General features: G+C 29.4%; 1 protein-coding gene across 2 annotated transcripts in view; it reads right to left on the bottom strand.

Annotated features, from left to right (window-relative positions):
- LOC145329787 (uncharacterized) overlaps positions 1–16,909 on the bottom strand; it is a 122,017-nt gene that overhangs the window by 21,316 nt on the left and 83,792 nt on the right. For both annotated transcript variants that reach the window (XM_080174182.1, XM_080174183.1), the window contains exons 7-8: positions 9,472–9,557; positions 8,415–8,512 (exon numbers count right to left, since the gene is read on the bottom strand). In XM_080174182.1, coding sequence (XP_080030308.1) covers positions 8,415–8,512; positions 9,472–9,557 — 184 coding nt within the window. The remainder of the gene's footprint in view (positions 1–8,414; positions 8,513–9,471; positions 9,558–16,909) is intronic.

The raw sequence follows: 16,909 nt of genomic DNA, 5'->3' as shown, positions 1-16,909 counted from the left end.
GTCCTGTGTCTAAACTTTTCAACCATAAATATAAATCTACAGAAAGGGTAGTTTTGTTAATCATCATGAGAAATACACATCAATTTATCGTACATTGTTTTATCCCTTATGATCCCCGAGCTAAAGAGAGAGATTATTGTTTTATTAGACAAATTATTGATAGATTGTTCATACATCAAAGTATTTTATGCCATGTATAGGGATTAGATACAATCCAAAACACTCCTTGGAATCTTTTCACCACAAAATTATTAGTAGCGAGGCTAATCTACAATTGACTTTGTATGCAAGTCCGTCCGTCATAAACGTTAAAATCTTAGAAAAATATTATTTTCTTGACTGCTATTTAAGGTTATCAGTAAAGATTTGTGTGACAAATGCACTTCTAATAATTACTTTGCCTTTTGTCGAACAAATTTTTTGAGCTTCGCTACTTATGGATGTTGTCATCCTTGTTTATCTAATGACAGTTTATTCATGGTCAAAATTAGTCTAATTATCGGGGAAAAAAGGATTATTCTTTTCTAACTCTATTGTAATCTTACTTACTTTCTTGGTAAACTTTAATTGAAAGATTTTCTCAAAAGAATTACAGACATACTTCAAAACTTAACTATCAGAGAAACCTAGAAATCAAACTATCTATCTTTCTTGATATCTAGCTATCTAGCTATGACTATGTATGTATAGCCAGACATACTTGAATCCTTTGTCCAAAACTCTTGTCTAAATTTGTGGATAATTGAAAGTCAAATAAAAGATGAGAGGGTTAACAATGTCTGTATGTCTATCTATGTTTATCCATCATTTTAGATAACAGCATACCAACTCTATTTTTCAACAATGCATATGGATTATTAGTATTTTTTAATAGGAAGCATTTCTTCATTTAAAATCGGTTCATTCATCAAAATTTTAAAATTGTAGTAAATCCTATAATCTTTAACAGAAAGCCCGTATATGTCATTCATACACTTGATTTTAGAAATGATGATTCCTAGAACGATCATGTACAATGTAATGAGCTTCACTTTTTACTAATATTACCATACTTGTGCTAATCAATTTTTCTTTCAAACTATCTATCTATTAATCTAGTTAAAACTTATAATAAAATTCTTTGTAATTGAAAGAGATGGATTTTAGTTTGAGAAGTTTACTATTGATAACTCTTATAACTTGTCAAGTAGATATTACAACTTTATCTATTTCAAATTCAAAGAAATTTTTTTTAATTGATCATTTTTTATAAAAGCAAAAAATGTCTATCTAATAATAAATCCCTATAATAAAGAAACAGGATGTTTGTTTGTCTGTTTGTCTGTATCAAAGAATCTCGCTAATCACTGAACCGATCGGGTTCTTCTTAACAGGGTAGCTTCTCATAAGTCCCTGGAAGGTTTATAACTATTTTGGGGGAGGGTACCACCACCCTCCAAATAGAAATCGCCCCTAGAAAAAAATACCTCTAGGGGACTAGCTGCGAGTAATATAATATAGACAAATTAAGAATACTACTTTAGGTAAAGTACATTTAAAACATTTAATAGTGCATATGAATATAAAAATAATTTGATATAGTAAAATATAAATCATGTTAGAATGTTAGAGGGGGGGGGGGGGAAGAATTTCTCTTAGAAAATTATTTGAATTCAATGTTTACATTGATTTTGTTTGAGATAGCTTCCAGAAATTTTATATTTTAGTATTTTTACTCAACAGCAAAACAGCAAAATAATTGCTGTATTAGGACTTTCAATTTTTATTAAAAGAAGTCAGAACATATTAAGTAAATATTAGTCAGTCCTTAAATTGTTTTTGAAAAATTAGAAATGATGCCATTATTAAAAGCGAAGCTTTTCTATAATTAGGGTCGGTCCGTCCGTCCGTACGTACGTCCGTACGTCCGTCCGTCCGTCCGTCCGAGATAGATAGCTTTTATTCGTTAATTTAGGCATGTTAGAATTGTCCTATCGATTTCAAACTTTGCATGATGATTCCTGTAGTAGTTAGGTACGATTTAGAAAGCGTAGCAACTCTATAATCATTACCAGAATGTCCGTACGTCCATTTTAAACATGTTGATTTTTCTAATTTTTTAACAGCAAATTTTTATGTGATCTAATTATCCGTTTGATCTGATTTTTAGGACAACAAAGAACAATATTTTAAGCGAAGCAACTCTATAATCAAATCCTAAAAATGTAAGTATGTCCATAAACTCAATAAACATTATCCTGTATCAAGAAGTTTTTCAACAAATTTACTTACAATTTTGCTTCGACTCTTATACTTTTATATTCTGATAATTCAGTTTAGACATTATATAAGTGTTAATGTCCGTTTGTCCTAACGTTTCAGTGCTTCGCTTTTATGGATGTTGTCATCCTTGTTATTATACACTTTAAGATGTAATGTAATTTGTAGAATCATTTTAGTAATAACCATTCCAAAGTTAAAAATATAGGCCTGTCATGCAAAAAGTAGCTAAAAAACCTAATCATACCTAATCAAAAATATTTTTATGTTAAAAGATGAAAATACCTTTTATTACTTCTAGGAATACTTATAATTTTATTGGAATACTTGAAAGTAGAGGAGAAAATATTATATTCAAATATAATGATTTATCTATATTTATATCTTTTTTTATTTTATTTTGCTAAACATTTTTATTAATATATTTGAAAATAGGTTATAAATTTGTGACAGTTTTATCAGTATTTATATTGATATCTTACTGTTTCAATATTATATTATCTTGTTGTGTTATTTAATTAATTTTTATAAAACAACATTATTCCAACTATTTATCTATCAACTTATATAATCTATGTCAGGGAGGGAGGGGATATTGAATTGTAAATTATAGGTACCCAAAGTTACCAAAACTTTACCTGCTCCATATGCTTTAAAACTTTGGACACTTTTGAATTTTAATTGTTTGTTTCAAAGGGGTAATTTAGTTTATAACCATTGGGATGTTCATCAAACTATAGTCCATTGTCTTATCCTCTAATATTTCTGAGTAAGGATAACAATTACCAAGTTGAGTTTGAAATGGCTCGAAATGGAAACAGTAAACTTTATAAGCGCTTTCCATACAAGTAGTGTTCATACGATACTGTTTAAAAGAAAAAAAAAACAATTTATTCTTCAAATCATTAGAGATACTATTCTAGACAAAGCCCAATCTGTACCACTTTTGCACCACTTATGATTCCTGTGACGTAATAAAAATGAGGGATCCTCCATCTCATTTTTATGGGTTTTCTTTCCCACTTCTCCTCTCATCTCCCTCATTTATATGACGTCACAGGAATCAAAAGTGGTGCAAAAGTGTTACAGTTAGGGCTTCGTCCCAACCATTCTGTATTTTTAGCTACAAAATAAATAAGTCTAATCTACACGAGGGTAATTTTGTATATCATCATTGGGAATGTAAATCAATTTATCGTCTTTTTTGTCTTATAAGATTCCTGTATAAAGGGTTTTAAACTTAAAGGTATTTTTTAAAATTAGCAAAATATAGATGTTTCATATGAGAACTAATCTCCAAAGAGTGAATTGGAGATAACAATTTCAAAGTTTAAATACTATAAGAGAACAGGGACCTTAAGGGATAAGACAATGGATAATAAATTTATGAATATCTTAAACATAATTACCCTTTCTGTAGATTAATAACACTGGGTGAAAAGTTTGGACAACACTATTTGTATGAACTTATCAAGTCTTAACAAAATTATTAACTGTTTTAAGCTTTTTGGTGATAATTTACGATCCAATATCCCCTCTCTTCCTGATAAGAGAGAGAGAATAGTCTTAGCTTTGCAAATAGATAAATGTAATATTGTCTTTTAACTTATCTACATTTTTAAATTTATATTTGTTTTAGATTATATTATTTTATATCTTAACTAACCTGCGCCTCTAGCATCTAGGGGATTTGAAGGGGTAAAGAAGGTCACCCAAAGACTTAAATCATAAAGATATGATAGCCTAAAACCATCCCAAGATTTACATGAATCTTCCCCAAAATGAAGACGACAAACCTTACTACTTTATATCATAGGACATCTACATGGTTTTAGTCTAATTTTAAAGCTAAACTAAAAAAATGAAGATTCGCATATTTGTTAGATATCTTTGAATTTTGACATTACAAAGGACACAAACTTTTCATTATTCAAAAACGAAAGAAAATTAAAAGTATCTAAAGCAACTTTTTCTAATTTTACTAAATCTTGATTAGTAGGCTTAATCAAGCAGCTTTCAAGACTCTCAACCCAATAATTTAAATCTAAAGTAGGGGAAATCAGCAGAGGAGATATAAATTATACATCCATTGTCCTATCCCATAATATCTCTGGTTTACATGGAAAAACAATTTTGCAAACACCTTCCTCTAGAAAACTTTTTGTAATATCACCCACAAATTTTAAACATTTTAAAATACTTAAAACTTTTACTAAACAAAATCTTTTACACGCTAAAAATGAAACAAAAATACTGGCTTTTAAACTAAACTTAAAATATTATAGAAAAATATCTAAAAAATTTATTTACAATTACGATAAACAAAATTGGGAAACCAATTTTCAGTTCGTTCTTTAATTTAAATTGAAGTACATCACTAATAGTCATACAAAAAAATACCCCTTCTGTAGATTAAAATTAGTGGTTTGTTCTTAATGAACCAACCAAATTCTTTCCTATATATATCAATAATGTTTAAAATAAACTACCCAGTGTTAAATTTACTATTTTATATTCTGAATTTTGGTGTAAAATCCAATACTGCTCAGTTAAATATACTGAACTACAATCAGGGATATAGGGATTGAACAATAGGATATATAAGTTGGAAGGAATTTTAATGTTAGGGGAAGATTTGAAAACTGCATCAAATTTTAAGGATTTTTTTTATAAAGTTCGTTTTTTAGTATAATTCTTTATCTAAAAGCGGAAATACAATTTAAGTTAATTAATTTTGACATCTGTGATTGGTGGATTGAAAACTATCTGCGCTCTAATTAGAGAAACTTAAGTGTCGTACATCATTTATCCAATTAGAGCGCAGGTAGTTTCTAATCCACCTATCCTATTGGTCAAAATTAACTTAAATTTTATTTCCGCTTTCAGATAAAGAATTATACAAAAAACGAATTTTATAAAAAATCCTTAAATTTTTATGCAGATTTCAAATCTCCCCCTAACATTAAAATTCCTTCCACCTTATATATCCTACTGGACAATTAATTAATGCTAAATTGATCTAATTCTCATTTTAAGTGTGAATCTATTCCGTTTTTGGTAGCTTAAGAATTTTAGGAGGGAATTAAGATATATAGATTTTAACTATGAATGTCCTCTCTCTTTTTCTTGAAATAAAACTGAGTTGAACAAAATTACATTTTTATATTTTTGTGTAAAGTGCAGGGTCCGGAAAATTGAATATTTTTCAAAGATACATAGATAGATGGATTATATAAAAGAAGCATAACACTGATAGATGGATAAAGAACTAGATTGTAAATTAGAAAAATTAACAGATATATACTAGTTTGATATATTTATTGATAGATAGATTGATAAATATATTAATAGATAGATAGATAACTCAATAGTGAATAGACATAGATAAATTGATAGATATAGATAGATAAAGAAATGTAAATGGAAAGGTTAACAGATCCATTGATAGATTGTTTTATGGACTGATAGATAGATAGATAAAAAGAAAATAATATTTTGAAGCAAAAATACAATATTCCTATTTTAGATATTGGCATATTTAAATAGAACAAAAAGATAAAGAAGGGTTATATTTAGGGTTTCAAAGTTAAAACTTACATAAAGAAAAAAGATTTGTGTAAGAGGTAGTTATTGATATAAATCGGTATAGTTAGATAGATAAATAAATGAATAAATAGATAGATGTGAAGATTGATATACGAAGGCCTCATGAGCTATCAGGGATCTTAGAGGATAAGACAATGGGCGAAAAATAATATAGTTCCCAATGATGAAAAACTAAATACAAACTTTATACCTCGCCAGGATTCAAAATTGTATACTGTAAATAATACTAGTACCATAAGTTTTTAAGCCAAAGAATAAAGAGTGAATATAAAACTTTGGGTACCAGTATCATTTACAGCCCCTGCCACCCTGAGAGTTATATGTTCTTTACTAAAACAAGACATCGTAGGCGTAGGAGCGATTAGTGTTCCTTTAACATTGATAAAAAAAATGAAGTCTACCTTTCAAAGTCTTAATGTATTAATTTCTATACTAAATAGCTTGTAATTTTTAGGGTTAAAATAGTAGTAAATTAAACAATTAAACTTGATTTATTTCTTTTTCTTCGTACATTACGCTATAGTTTTAATTTAACTGTAATGCTAGACCACTGAAACGAATGTAGATGTTAGTTGCGGCCATTTATACAAAAGGCCTATAATAATACTTTTACTCAGGGTTAAAGGACATGTAACTTATATCTTATTTAGATAGATAGATAAACAGATATAAATTTATGCAGTTGGATAGCCAGCAAGATATTTAGATTGCCAGTCAGATAGCAATGAAGACATTTCGATTGTGTGATACTTGGCTGGATAGAAAGAGAGATATAAATAGTCACCAAAAAAAGATACATAGATAGCAAGTGGGATAGTCATATAGATAGCCAGTGGGATAGACAGATGGATAGACAGAAAGATAGCCAGTGGGATAGAAAGATAGATAGCCAGTGAGATAGAAAGATAGATAGCCAGTGAGATAGAGAGATAGATAGCCAGTGGGATAGACAGATAGATAGCCAGTTGGATAGACAGATAGATAGCCAGAGGGATAGAAAGATAGATAGCCAGTGAGATAGAAAGATAGATAGCCAATTAGATAGAAAGATAGATAGCCAATTAGATAGAAAGATAGATAGCCAGTTGGATAAACAGATAGATAGCAAGTTAATTTTAACATTGTGTCCTCAAGTATAAACTAACCAAATTCTTCACTAAATAGTCAGCATTCTAAACAAACCCCTACATCAATGTTTAAAAATTTTAAGTTATAATGAATGTTTATTAAATATTCCAAATTTTTTTTAAAAATGTATTTAACAAGAATGAATTTGAAGTGAAACACAAAAGTCACACAGTTGGACAAACCACCTTGATCACTTTTAAAAAAGGTCATCATGACGTAATATATTTTCAAGAATTTAAATAACAATGTATATATAGAGATGCCTAGCTTAAAAAGTATTCTGCATTTCTAATACTTTTAAAAATTAATTTTGATTTACGGATCCGCAAAGATTCATAAACACGTTCTGTCATTTATTGGCTAAAAAATTTGGGGACCTTTTACAAAGTCTTTTTAACTACTATTTGTAATCTACAGCAAAGGAGGGCTGTATATCAAAATGTCTTCTATTGTTATCCATTAATTAATTTATGTTAAAATTTTATTTTCATGAAAACTTATAAAGGATATGAATGATCCTGCAATTTTGAGTACTTGACATGAAACATTATGATCTCAGGGATAAGACAATGAATGATAGAAGTATGGTCTCAAATAAGATAAACAAATTAACCTTTGTAAGATTATTGGTCAATGAGGAAAACAGTAAAAGTGTCGAACTATGACGTCAGAAAAAATTAACAAATAAACAATGAGAGGCCGCTATATATTTTACCACAGTAAATACTGGCTTCTTATTGGTTAATTGTTAATTTTTTCTGACGTCATAGTTCGACACTTTTACTGTTTTCTCAAAGAGATTAAATACTGGCCGTTTGTAACACCTTATCAAAATATAATTAAAGCCGACAAATATTTGAAGCCAATAAACGAGACAATGTTTTATTAAGCTTTAGGGACTAGTATACATTACAGTCCAATGTCCCCTCCCTCCCTGTATAATTTTCTATCCTAAAAGGATAGTACTAACTTTATTAGTCTTTTTTCTACCGACTTCTTTTACCATTAAGAAATATAAAATCTAAGTCTTTAGCCACTAAAATTAAATTTAATCATATTTTTGGTATTCTAATGGTATTTCTATGGGAAAAAATCAACTAATATTTATTTAAATCTGACCTAATAAAACATCAAAAGCGTTGTCCCTTTAAATATAAATTAATTTTAATTTAGTGCAATTTTGTAGAATTTTGTACCCTTTGATCTCTAGCTAACCAGGAATCAAATATTTACTCTTAAATTAATTTTTGTTAGTATCTATATTCTATCTATCCATTTATCTATCTATTTGACTAAATAGCTACAAAACAGGAAAATAAAAAAAATTGGCATAAAACGATATCTTAAACATTGATAGGTTTATTACCACATCTTGATTTTGACTGGTGGAAATGTTAGAGACAAAATAATTTAAACCTTACCATCATGATGTTGAAGCGAGTTTTGATCAATGATTCCAGCAAAGCAGGTGCACGTCCTTGTAGAACTCTGGTATACACACTCTCGTAGTGTCTGCAGTCTAGATAGATAGATAGATGGATAGATAGATAGATAGATAGATAGATAGAGAGATATATAGATATATAGATAGATAGATAGATAGATAGATAGATAGATAGATAGATAGATAGATAGATAGATAGATAGATAGATAGATAGATAGATAGATAGATAGATAGATAGATAGATATATAGATAGATAGATAGATAGATAGATAGATAGATAGATAGATAGATAGATAGATAGATAGATAGATAGATAGATAGATAGATAGATAGATAGATAGATAGATAGATAGATAGATAGATAGATAGATAGATAGATAGATAGATAGATAGATAGATAGATAGATAGATAGATAGATAGATAGATAGATAGATAGATAGATAGATAGATAGATAGATAGATAGATACATAGATAGATAGATACATAGATAGATAGATAGATAGATAGATAGATAGATAAATAGATAGACAGATAGATAGATAGATAGATAGATAGATAGATAGATAGATAGATAGATAGATAGATAGATAGATAGATAGATACATAGATAGATAGATAGATAGATAGATAGATAGATAGATAGATAGATAGATAGATAGATAGATAGATAGATAAATAGATAGACAGATAGATAGATATGTATATAGATAGATAGATAGATAGATAGATAGATAGATATATATATAGAGAGAGAGATAGATAGATAGATAGATAGGTAGATAGATAGATAGATAGATAGATATAATGATAGATAGATAGATATATAGATACATAGATAGATAGATAGATAGATAGATAGATAGATAGATAGATAGATAGATAGATAGATAAATAGATAGACAGATAGATAGATATGTATATAGATAGATAGATAGATAGATAGATAGATAGATATATATATAGAGAGAGAGATAGATAGATAGATAGATAGGTAGATAGATAGATAGATAGATAGATATAATGATGGTACCTGTTCATATGAATGACTGTAGTTGTTATAGTAACCACTACACAGAGGGCAGAGGAGAGGAGACAACAGATTCCTGTGATCTTTATCTGAAATAGATACATAACATTAATATACACTTACATAATAGAGATATAAATAGAGTAATACATGTATGTTTTTATCCTAAAATATCATAATATGAGATAAATTTTTTTTAAAGAAGTAAGAGGAGAAATTTATGGTTCCAATTAAATGTATAGTTTTTCTTAATATCTTTTTAAAACAATCTTATGCATGCTACATTTGCTTATTATACAAATACAATGGTGACTTCGCTCCGCCTTTAACTTGGGAAAAGGTACAATTCTAAGATAGATTGGCGACGTAAAAAGCTTCTTTTTAAAGGAGAACAATATTAGCGATATATTAATAGACAAACAAACAGATGAACACTTAGACATAATCATACTTTATAAATATAAATGTTATAAATTATATTTCTATAACTATAAAGTCTATTATGTATATATTTCTATATTTGCATAGATTGTATGAAAATCAATCATTGTTGTGTCAAAATTTCTACTCATTTGTCAACTTAACACTGTCCTTATTGTTCAGGGATATAAAGGGATAAGAACAATAAATAAATATAAAACCCCAATGACCAAATAATGATTATCAAAAATTTATTTATTGGTTAAAACATTGAACACATTAGTTTGGAACAAAACAATCAAATTCTAAACCGTAAGTTTTTGAATTAACAAATAACTTGGTTATAAAATTTTGAGTACTATTTTAATTTACAGTCCATTGTCCCCTCTCCCTTTGTTATTGTAGACTACTACATTATATATCCTTTAAGATCTTGTAAATGGTTGATCTTGTCGCAACTTAATTCAAATGAATATTTTTATTGGTTTATGAAGAAAAGAACTTTTAACGGTAGTGAATTAATCAGGTTCTAGGAAAGTTGAGGGTCATGTGATGGGGTATTTCATAACAGCCCAATGAAAATGATTAATACTAAAACATTTCAACATGGAATATTTTTTTTTTTTTTTTGGGGGGGGGGTGAAGTTTATAATAATTAATATTTGGCTTAGATTTTTGTTTTTAAAACAATTATATATTTTTAAAAATAAATACACCGTCTAAATGATACAAAAACACATACCAAAAAGAATTGTATTGTATCCTCTCTTTTACAATTGTGCATGTACTACTAGGGAAGGAGGGAAAGTTGGATTGTAAATTATACTGGCATAAAAAAATTATAAACTAATTCTTTCATTTTAAACGTTAGGTACTTTTAGTTCAAACTATCACTGTTAAATTTGTTCGAGCTTTCATTCGCATACATTGAAAGGGTGATTTTTGTTTATCATCATTGGGAATGTGCATCAATTTATTGCTATTGTCTTATCCCTGGTGTTCTTCAACCTACACACATATATTCTAAAACGTGCAGAATTATATCAAATTTAGAATATCAATTTCAGAACTCTGGAAATCATTATGTATTGCGCAAGCGATGCTGTTTTTTTATACTTTTTTTTTAGCATAGCTACTCTTCTAGGGGTACTTTAAAGTAAAAAGAGGCGAATAATAATTAGAGGGACATACCTACATTTTAAGACTTATTTATAGAGATGCCTCGATTATAACATTGCGCCTTAGATTAATAGATTAAAAATGAAGTTTTTCTAGTACTGATTTTTGAGTTGCTACGCTTTCTAAATAGTACCTATCTTTAATAAGAATCATTCCAAGTTTAAAATTGAAAGGACAATTCTAACGTTTCTAAACTTACGATAAGAGTCATCTTAACGAAGTAAAAAAAACTTCGCTTAAAAAATCTTCCAAAATGTTTAAATTTTAATAAAGGGAGTATACTAATAATGCAATATATTCATCAAGGAGGGAGGGGACACTAGTATGTCAATTATACTGGTACTCAAAGTTTTAAGAATAGTTATTTCTTTCATCGTATTATAAACGGCTTTCCGCGGATATAGAATGTACAATTATGAGATTAAAACTAGTTTTTTTAGCCCCGTGGTGCCGAAGGATATAATACGATGCTAGACATAGTTTTTTCCTATGGATGAGAACCGGTTCCTATCCAATATTTTCTCATTCGCTGGCTTCAAAACTTTGGTGAATTGATTAGTTGATCTAAACAGTGTTCAACCGTTTTTACTGTAAATTTGAATCTATAGAAGGTTTTCGCGGGGGGTGTACACCAATTTATCGTCCATTGTCTAATCCCTTTAGATCCCTGGTATTCATAAATAAAAAAGTTTTTGATTGAGATTTAATGACATAAACGATCTTCATGACTGACTGACTGAACCATTTTCTTTTCATATCTCAAAATAGAAATTGCTTTGTATATATGCAAAGAAAATAAATGCGATTTGGTGTTCAGAAAATGTTAAAAATCTATAATATTAATAGTAAGATATGGCTAGTCACAAAAATGATTAAGTTTTTCATTTTAGAAAATGTATACGTATGCTTTTCTTCTACTAAAGGGATATCTTAATGCTATTCATCCCTCCCCCCTTCCAGTGAGTGAATGTTGAATGAATAATCTAAAGAAAACTTAAAAGCTATAAGTTCAGCTTAATTTCTGTTGTATTGTACGCACATTAATGATACAATTTGCATTGATGGGGTCAGGGTCGATTATTTTTTACGCACACAGAAATAAGAAATCAGAAAACGACGGCGGCATCTAAATTTGAGAATAATTGACTTTAAAATTGTATATTGACATAAGTTGTGAAATTTTACTTTTTTTTGGCTTTTTTCGGCAATTTTAATTTTAAATTGTATAATGTGCTCAACGTTTTATAAAGACGTTCTTTAATTCGTCAGTAAAAAACTTTGGGGACTTTTATCAAATCTTTATTGAGTTGTACAAACCAACAGTGTCCAAACTTTGCCACCCATAATTTTAATCTACATAACAGAAGGGTGATTCTTGTTTAATATAAATATACACTAATTATTGTCCATTGTCTTTTCCATAACACCATTGAAAAATTAATCTAAAAGTTTTGTCAATTTAAATATTGTCAATATATACTTTTGGAATTAAGAATTTGATCTTCTTTCGGGAAAGAAGTAAATAAAAGTTTAATTTTATAATGTTTGCATTAATTTACTGATAAAATTCTCATCTATCAATCTGTCTATTTAGATATACATATCTTTCTATTTTATCCAAACTTAATTTACATTTAATTTAAATATATTTTTGGACTTCTATGTACTATTTTTTTTATTTTTTGTAGAAAGTGTCTTATGGTCTTGGCAGAATTTATGCTATTTTTAATTTAACATAATAACTAAGCAACACTACTATCAATATATGACGAAGACCAAACTGCATTACTTTTGCACCACTTTTGACGTCATATTTTCCATTTCTTTTTTAGGGGTTTTCTTTCCCACTTCTCCTCATTTTATGACGTCACAGGAATCAAAAGTGACACAAAAGTAATGTAGTTTGGTCTTCGTCTCAATATATCTATTTTTACAATCTGTTTATAATAACTTTATTTCTACTAAGACCTACTGAACCAAATATTTAAATCAAAACATCAGGGGGGGGGGGGGGATTAAGTGAGTTATGGAATGGGGAAATTTATAGACATTTAAAAACTGCAAAGTAATACTATTACAGTAAGAAAAGAGAAACCTATAAAAAGAAGATCATCTTGTGACATATTCAGTAAATAAAAGTGTTCACGAGTATAAGTGATTTTATGACCAATTTAGGGTCTTTAGTGAAAGGCAAATAAAGGTATGTTAAATTAAGCAAGATAATAAAAATTGCACATCAATGCATAAACGTCAATTTGAATTAGAATATAGATTAGTTAAAATTTAGCTTTCGGCTCAATTTTTCCCGTTGGATTTTCCCTGTTTACTATATTAAAAGCCAAGCTATTCTACATTTAGCGTAGAATATAATTGTTAGAATTGTTCTACTGGTTTCAAACATGACATGATGATTCCTTAAACAGTCAAGTACAATTTGCAAAGTATAGTGATTCTATATTGATAAGTCAGAATGTCCTTTTTTAACATTGTTTTATCCTATTCATTTATGATCGAAGCATGTCTAAAATCAAGTCTAAAAACGAATTCACAATTATACAGAAATGTTGTTCATACTTTCAAATAATATTGAATATTAAATACGCTCTTAATTTTTAGATGTTCGTTTGTCTTACATGACTATTGGACCTGCATAAGATTTACACAGTTCTGGCATTCCTAAAATGCCAGGTACATTGGGCTATTTCACTAGTCCCCAAAGTTTTATAATAATATTTTCTTTTTCGTTGGCATAAACTTTGAAGACTTTTGTTGAATTTGATTGGTTGGTTCAACGTTTCAACCGCTAATTGTAATCAGAAGGGGTAACTTTGCGTATCATCATTTGAATGTACATCAATTTATCGATTTATTAGAGAACAGCCTCGCTTTAATTGTTCCTTTAAATTTGAGCACAATTAGACTATTTACTTAATTCTCAATTATTTTAATGCTTTTAAAACTAATTGAACGACATTCTGTTGTGTTTTAAAGGCTCACGACGTTAATAAAATTAACCCTTTTTGGGGCTTAACCGGCTCTTTTTTTTACACTCATCCTTGGTGTCAAAATTTTAACCACTAACAAGTTTACTTTTGTATTCCAATTAGAGGGGCGAAAAAGGACGAAAAAAATTATAATTGACTCATCTTGGAGAGCGGGTTTTAACCAACAAAAAAATAGTTTAGCAAAAATTGTCAAGTTCCAATATCAATATAAGCAGGGATCGGAAGCCTCACGTAAGCCGCGCATAAGCCTCAGTTTTAAACCTGCTTGTGAGCAGAAAAAAAAAATTAAGAAAGAAGGATTGTCTGCTAAAGAGCCGTTTTATACATCAAGCTAAATTTTATAGCGATAAAATCCCGATTTCACTGAGGCTTACACGCGGCTTACGTGAGGCTTCCGATCCCTGAATATAAGTATTAAGTAAGAAGTCATATTGTCATTATACTAACGTTATATCGATATTATGTCAGCCAAGACCACTTTTATTGACATTAATGATTATTACCAATTAAAGACCAATGTGTTTTATTTAACGTAAAATATATTTTCTCTCAATATTTAAGGACATAATTATCCTAATTTGCTATTTCATTTTTCTGTATTAAACCCAGAGTAATAATTTACCCTTGGAAAGGTATAATTTTGTATTGTTAATGATACTAATTACCACGGGGCCTAATTAACAAATATAAGGGCGCCTCAAGGTTTGGACCCACGGAGTTTAAGGATTGAGCTTCACTAAAATTTAATAAATAACAAGGATGACAGCGTCTTTTATGCGTAGCTCATAGTATCAGAAAGTCAGACAAACGTACGTAGTTAAAAACGTACATAGTTCATTTTGAAGTTTGAATAAAATTCCACATAAATCTATCCCAAAATACCTATGGAAGCTTAAATGGTCTTACTTTCATATCCAGACTTTATTTATAGAGTCACAAACCCTAAAGGTTAAAAGCTTCACTTTTAAAATTGTATTAAAATCTATCCATTCATCCGTGTATAATTCTCTGGCGAAAATTTCAACCATTCTCAAGATGCCTTGCGCAATTTTGGACGCCGAGTTTTTTCCCACCAAAAAAATTGAGTAATCAATTTATTAAACCCATTTCATCCAAATAATTATGTAGTGTAGTGTGTATGTCATTTAATATCTTTAAAACAGTGAATTTACTTGGTATTTGCTTTACGCTAAAGTTTAAAACTGGTCACGAGCATACCCCCACCCCCACCCCACCTTGCACAATAAGACCTTCGAGCAAAGGCCGTGCAATCGAAGGGTTGACTGCGATTTCTCGCACTACATTAACAAGATTTGGTAAGAATAGTTCTCTGAATTTTAAACTTTGCATAGTGTCTTTTAATTATTAATAGAAAGTCTTTAAAACTATTTCAAGTTATTTTTTCTTATTTTAAAATGGAAGAACGTATAAGTTATTGTTATTTGTTTAGCTTCGTCTCTCTGGATGATATAATATTCTTTGTTTACTTTATTAGTAGTCTAATATAAACAACACAAGCCCTTTTCACTCCCCAGGGGGAGCATAGGCCGCTGACAATTTGTCAGTGTTTCTGTAACACTGTGGCTATTCTTATGGATATGGGATAGGGTTGTCAGCCCTAAGCCCTATGATTGCGGTGTACAGCGTTCATTTGCCAATCAGACAACCAACCCTTTGATTGCACGACCTTTGTCTGAGAAGTCCTAACTGTGCATGGTAGTGAGTTGCGCCAGTTTTGGGCCAAGGCATTCCCCCTACTCTAACTATTTTTGTCGCGCACCTGACATAACAGCAGTAGTAACCATTTTTAACGTCTTTAGTTATGACTCAGTGTCGGACCGAGATTCGAACCTATCACCTTCCCGACGACGAGTGGATGCGCTTCGTGTTGAGCCACGGTCTAATATAAGCTACCAATAATCATAGTCATTGAGGGACAGAAAGATTAATAGTTTTATAATTATAAGAAAATTAATTAAAATTCTGATTATTTTCATTCAAATTGCTAGACAAAACATATATTGCCAATAATGTAATAATCATTAATAAATTGTAAAGAGTGTCAGCACTTAAAGACCTTTTAGACCAATCTTATTTACAGAAAAGCTTTGCCTTTAAAATTTGAAATTCACTCCTTTGTTTTAATATGCTAATGCTGTCTTGATTGAATTATATTAAAATGAAAAACATGTTAAAATGTAAACGTTGATACATTTATCAAAATTGTTTTGTTTTATCTATGTACCAGCGGCAACGCCCCCAAAATCCTTTAAAGGGCATTATATTGAGGGGGGGGGGACTTTCCTCCCAATCACTTTCATTTTTAGCTTTAAAAAGAAAAAAATATTTTGGGGGGTTAATTTTTTTTCTAGGGGTGATTTATCTTAGGTGGGTGGTTGTGCCCTCCCAAAAACAGTAATAAACAAGGACCTATTAGAAGCAACATTGTAAAGGGCAAAAAGATCGGTAAGTTTACATTGGTAAAGGGTAGACAGTAGACAGTTTAAGGTAGATAGGTTAGGGGGGAGGGAGCAATCTAAGACATAAATAAAGCTTGTCTTTAAAAAATTTGTAATTAATTGAAATATATTTTTATCGGATGTTATTTGTTAGATAGATAGATAAAAAGATATACAGTAGATAGATAGATAAAAAGATGTATAGTAGATAGATAGATAATGATAATGATTTTAACCTTAGCAAAATACAGCCTAACCTTCCTGTAATATAAAATTGACACCTACAATGTTAAGTTGTTCTTCATTGCTACAAAAAAAATACAATTTGAGCGATTCATTCAGGAAAAATAAAATGTGAGAGGAAAAAGAACCTCTAGG

This window comes from Acartia tonsa, chromosome 10, assembly GCF_053477335.1.
Source record: "Acartia tonsa isolate MP-2025a chromosome 10, ASM5347733v1, whole genome shotgun sequence".
In the NCBI taxonomy this organism is placed as follows: domain Eukaryota; kingdom Metazoa; phylum Arthropoda; class Copepoda; order Calanoida; family Acartiidae; genus Acartia; species Acartia tonsa.
Note: the sequence above shows the minus strand (reverse complement) of the source record. Positions and strands in the feature narration are given on the sequence as shown.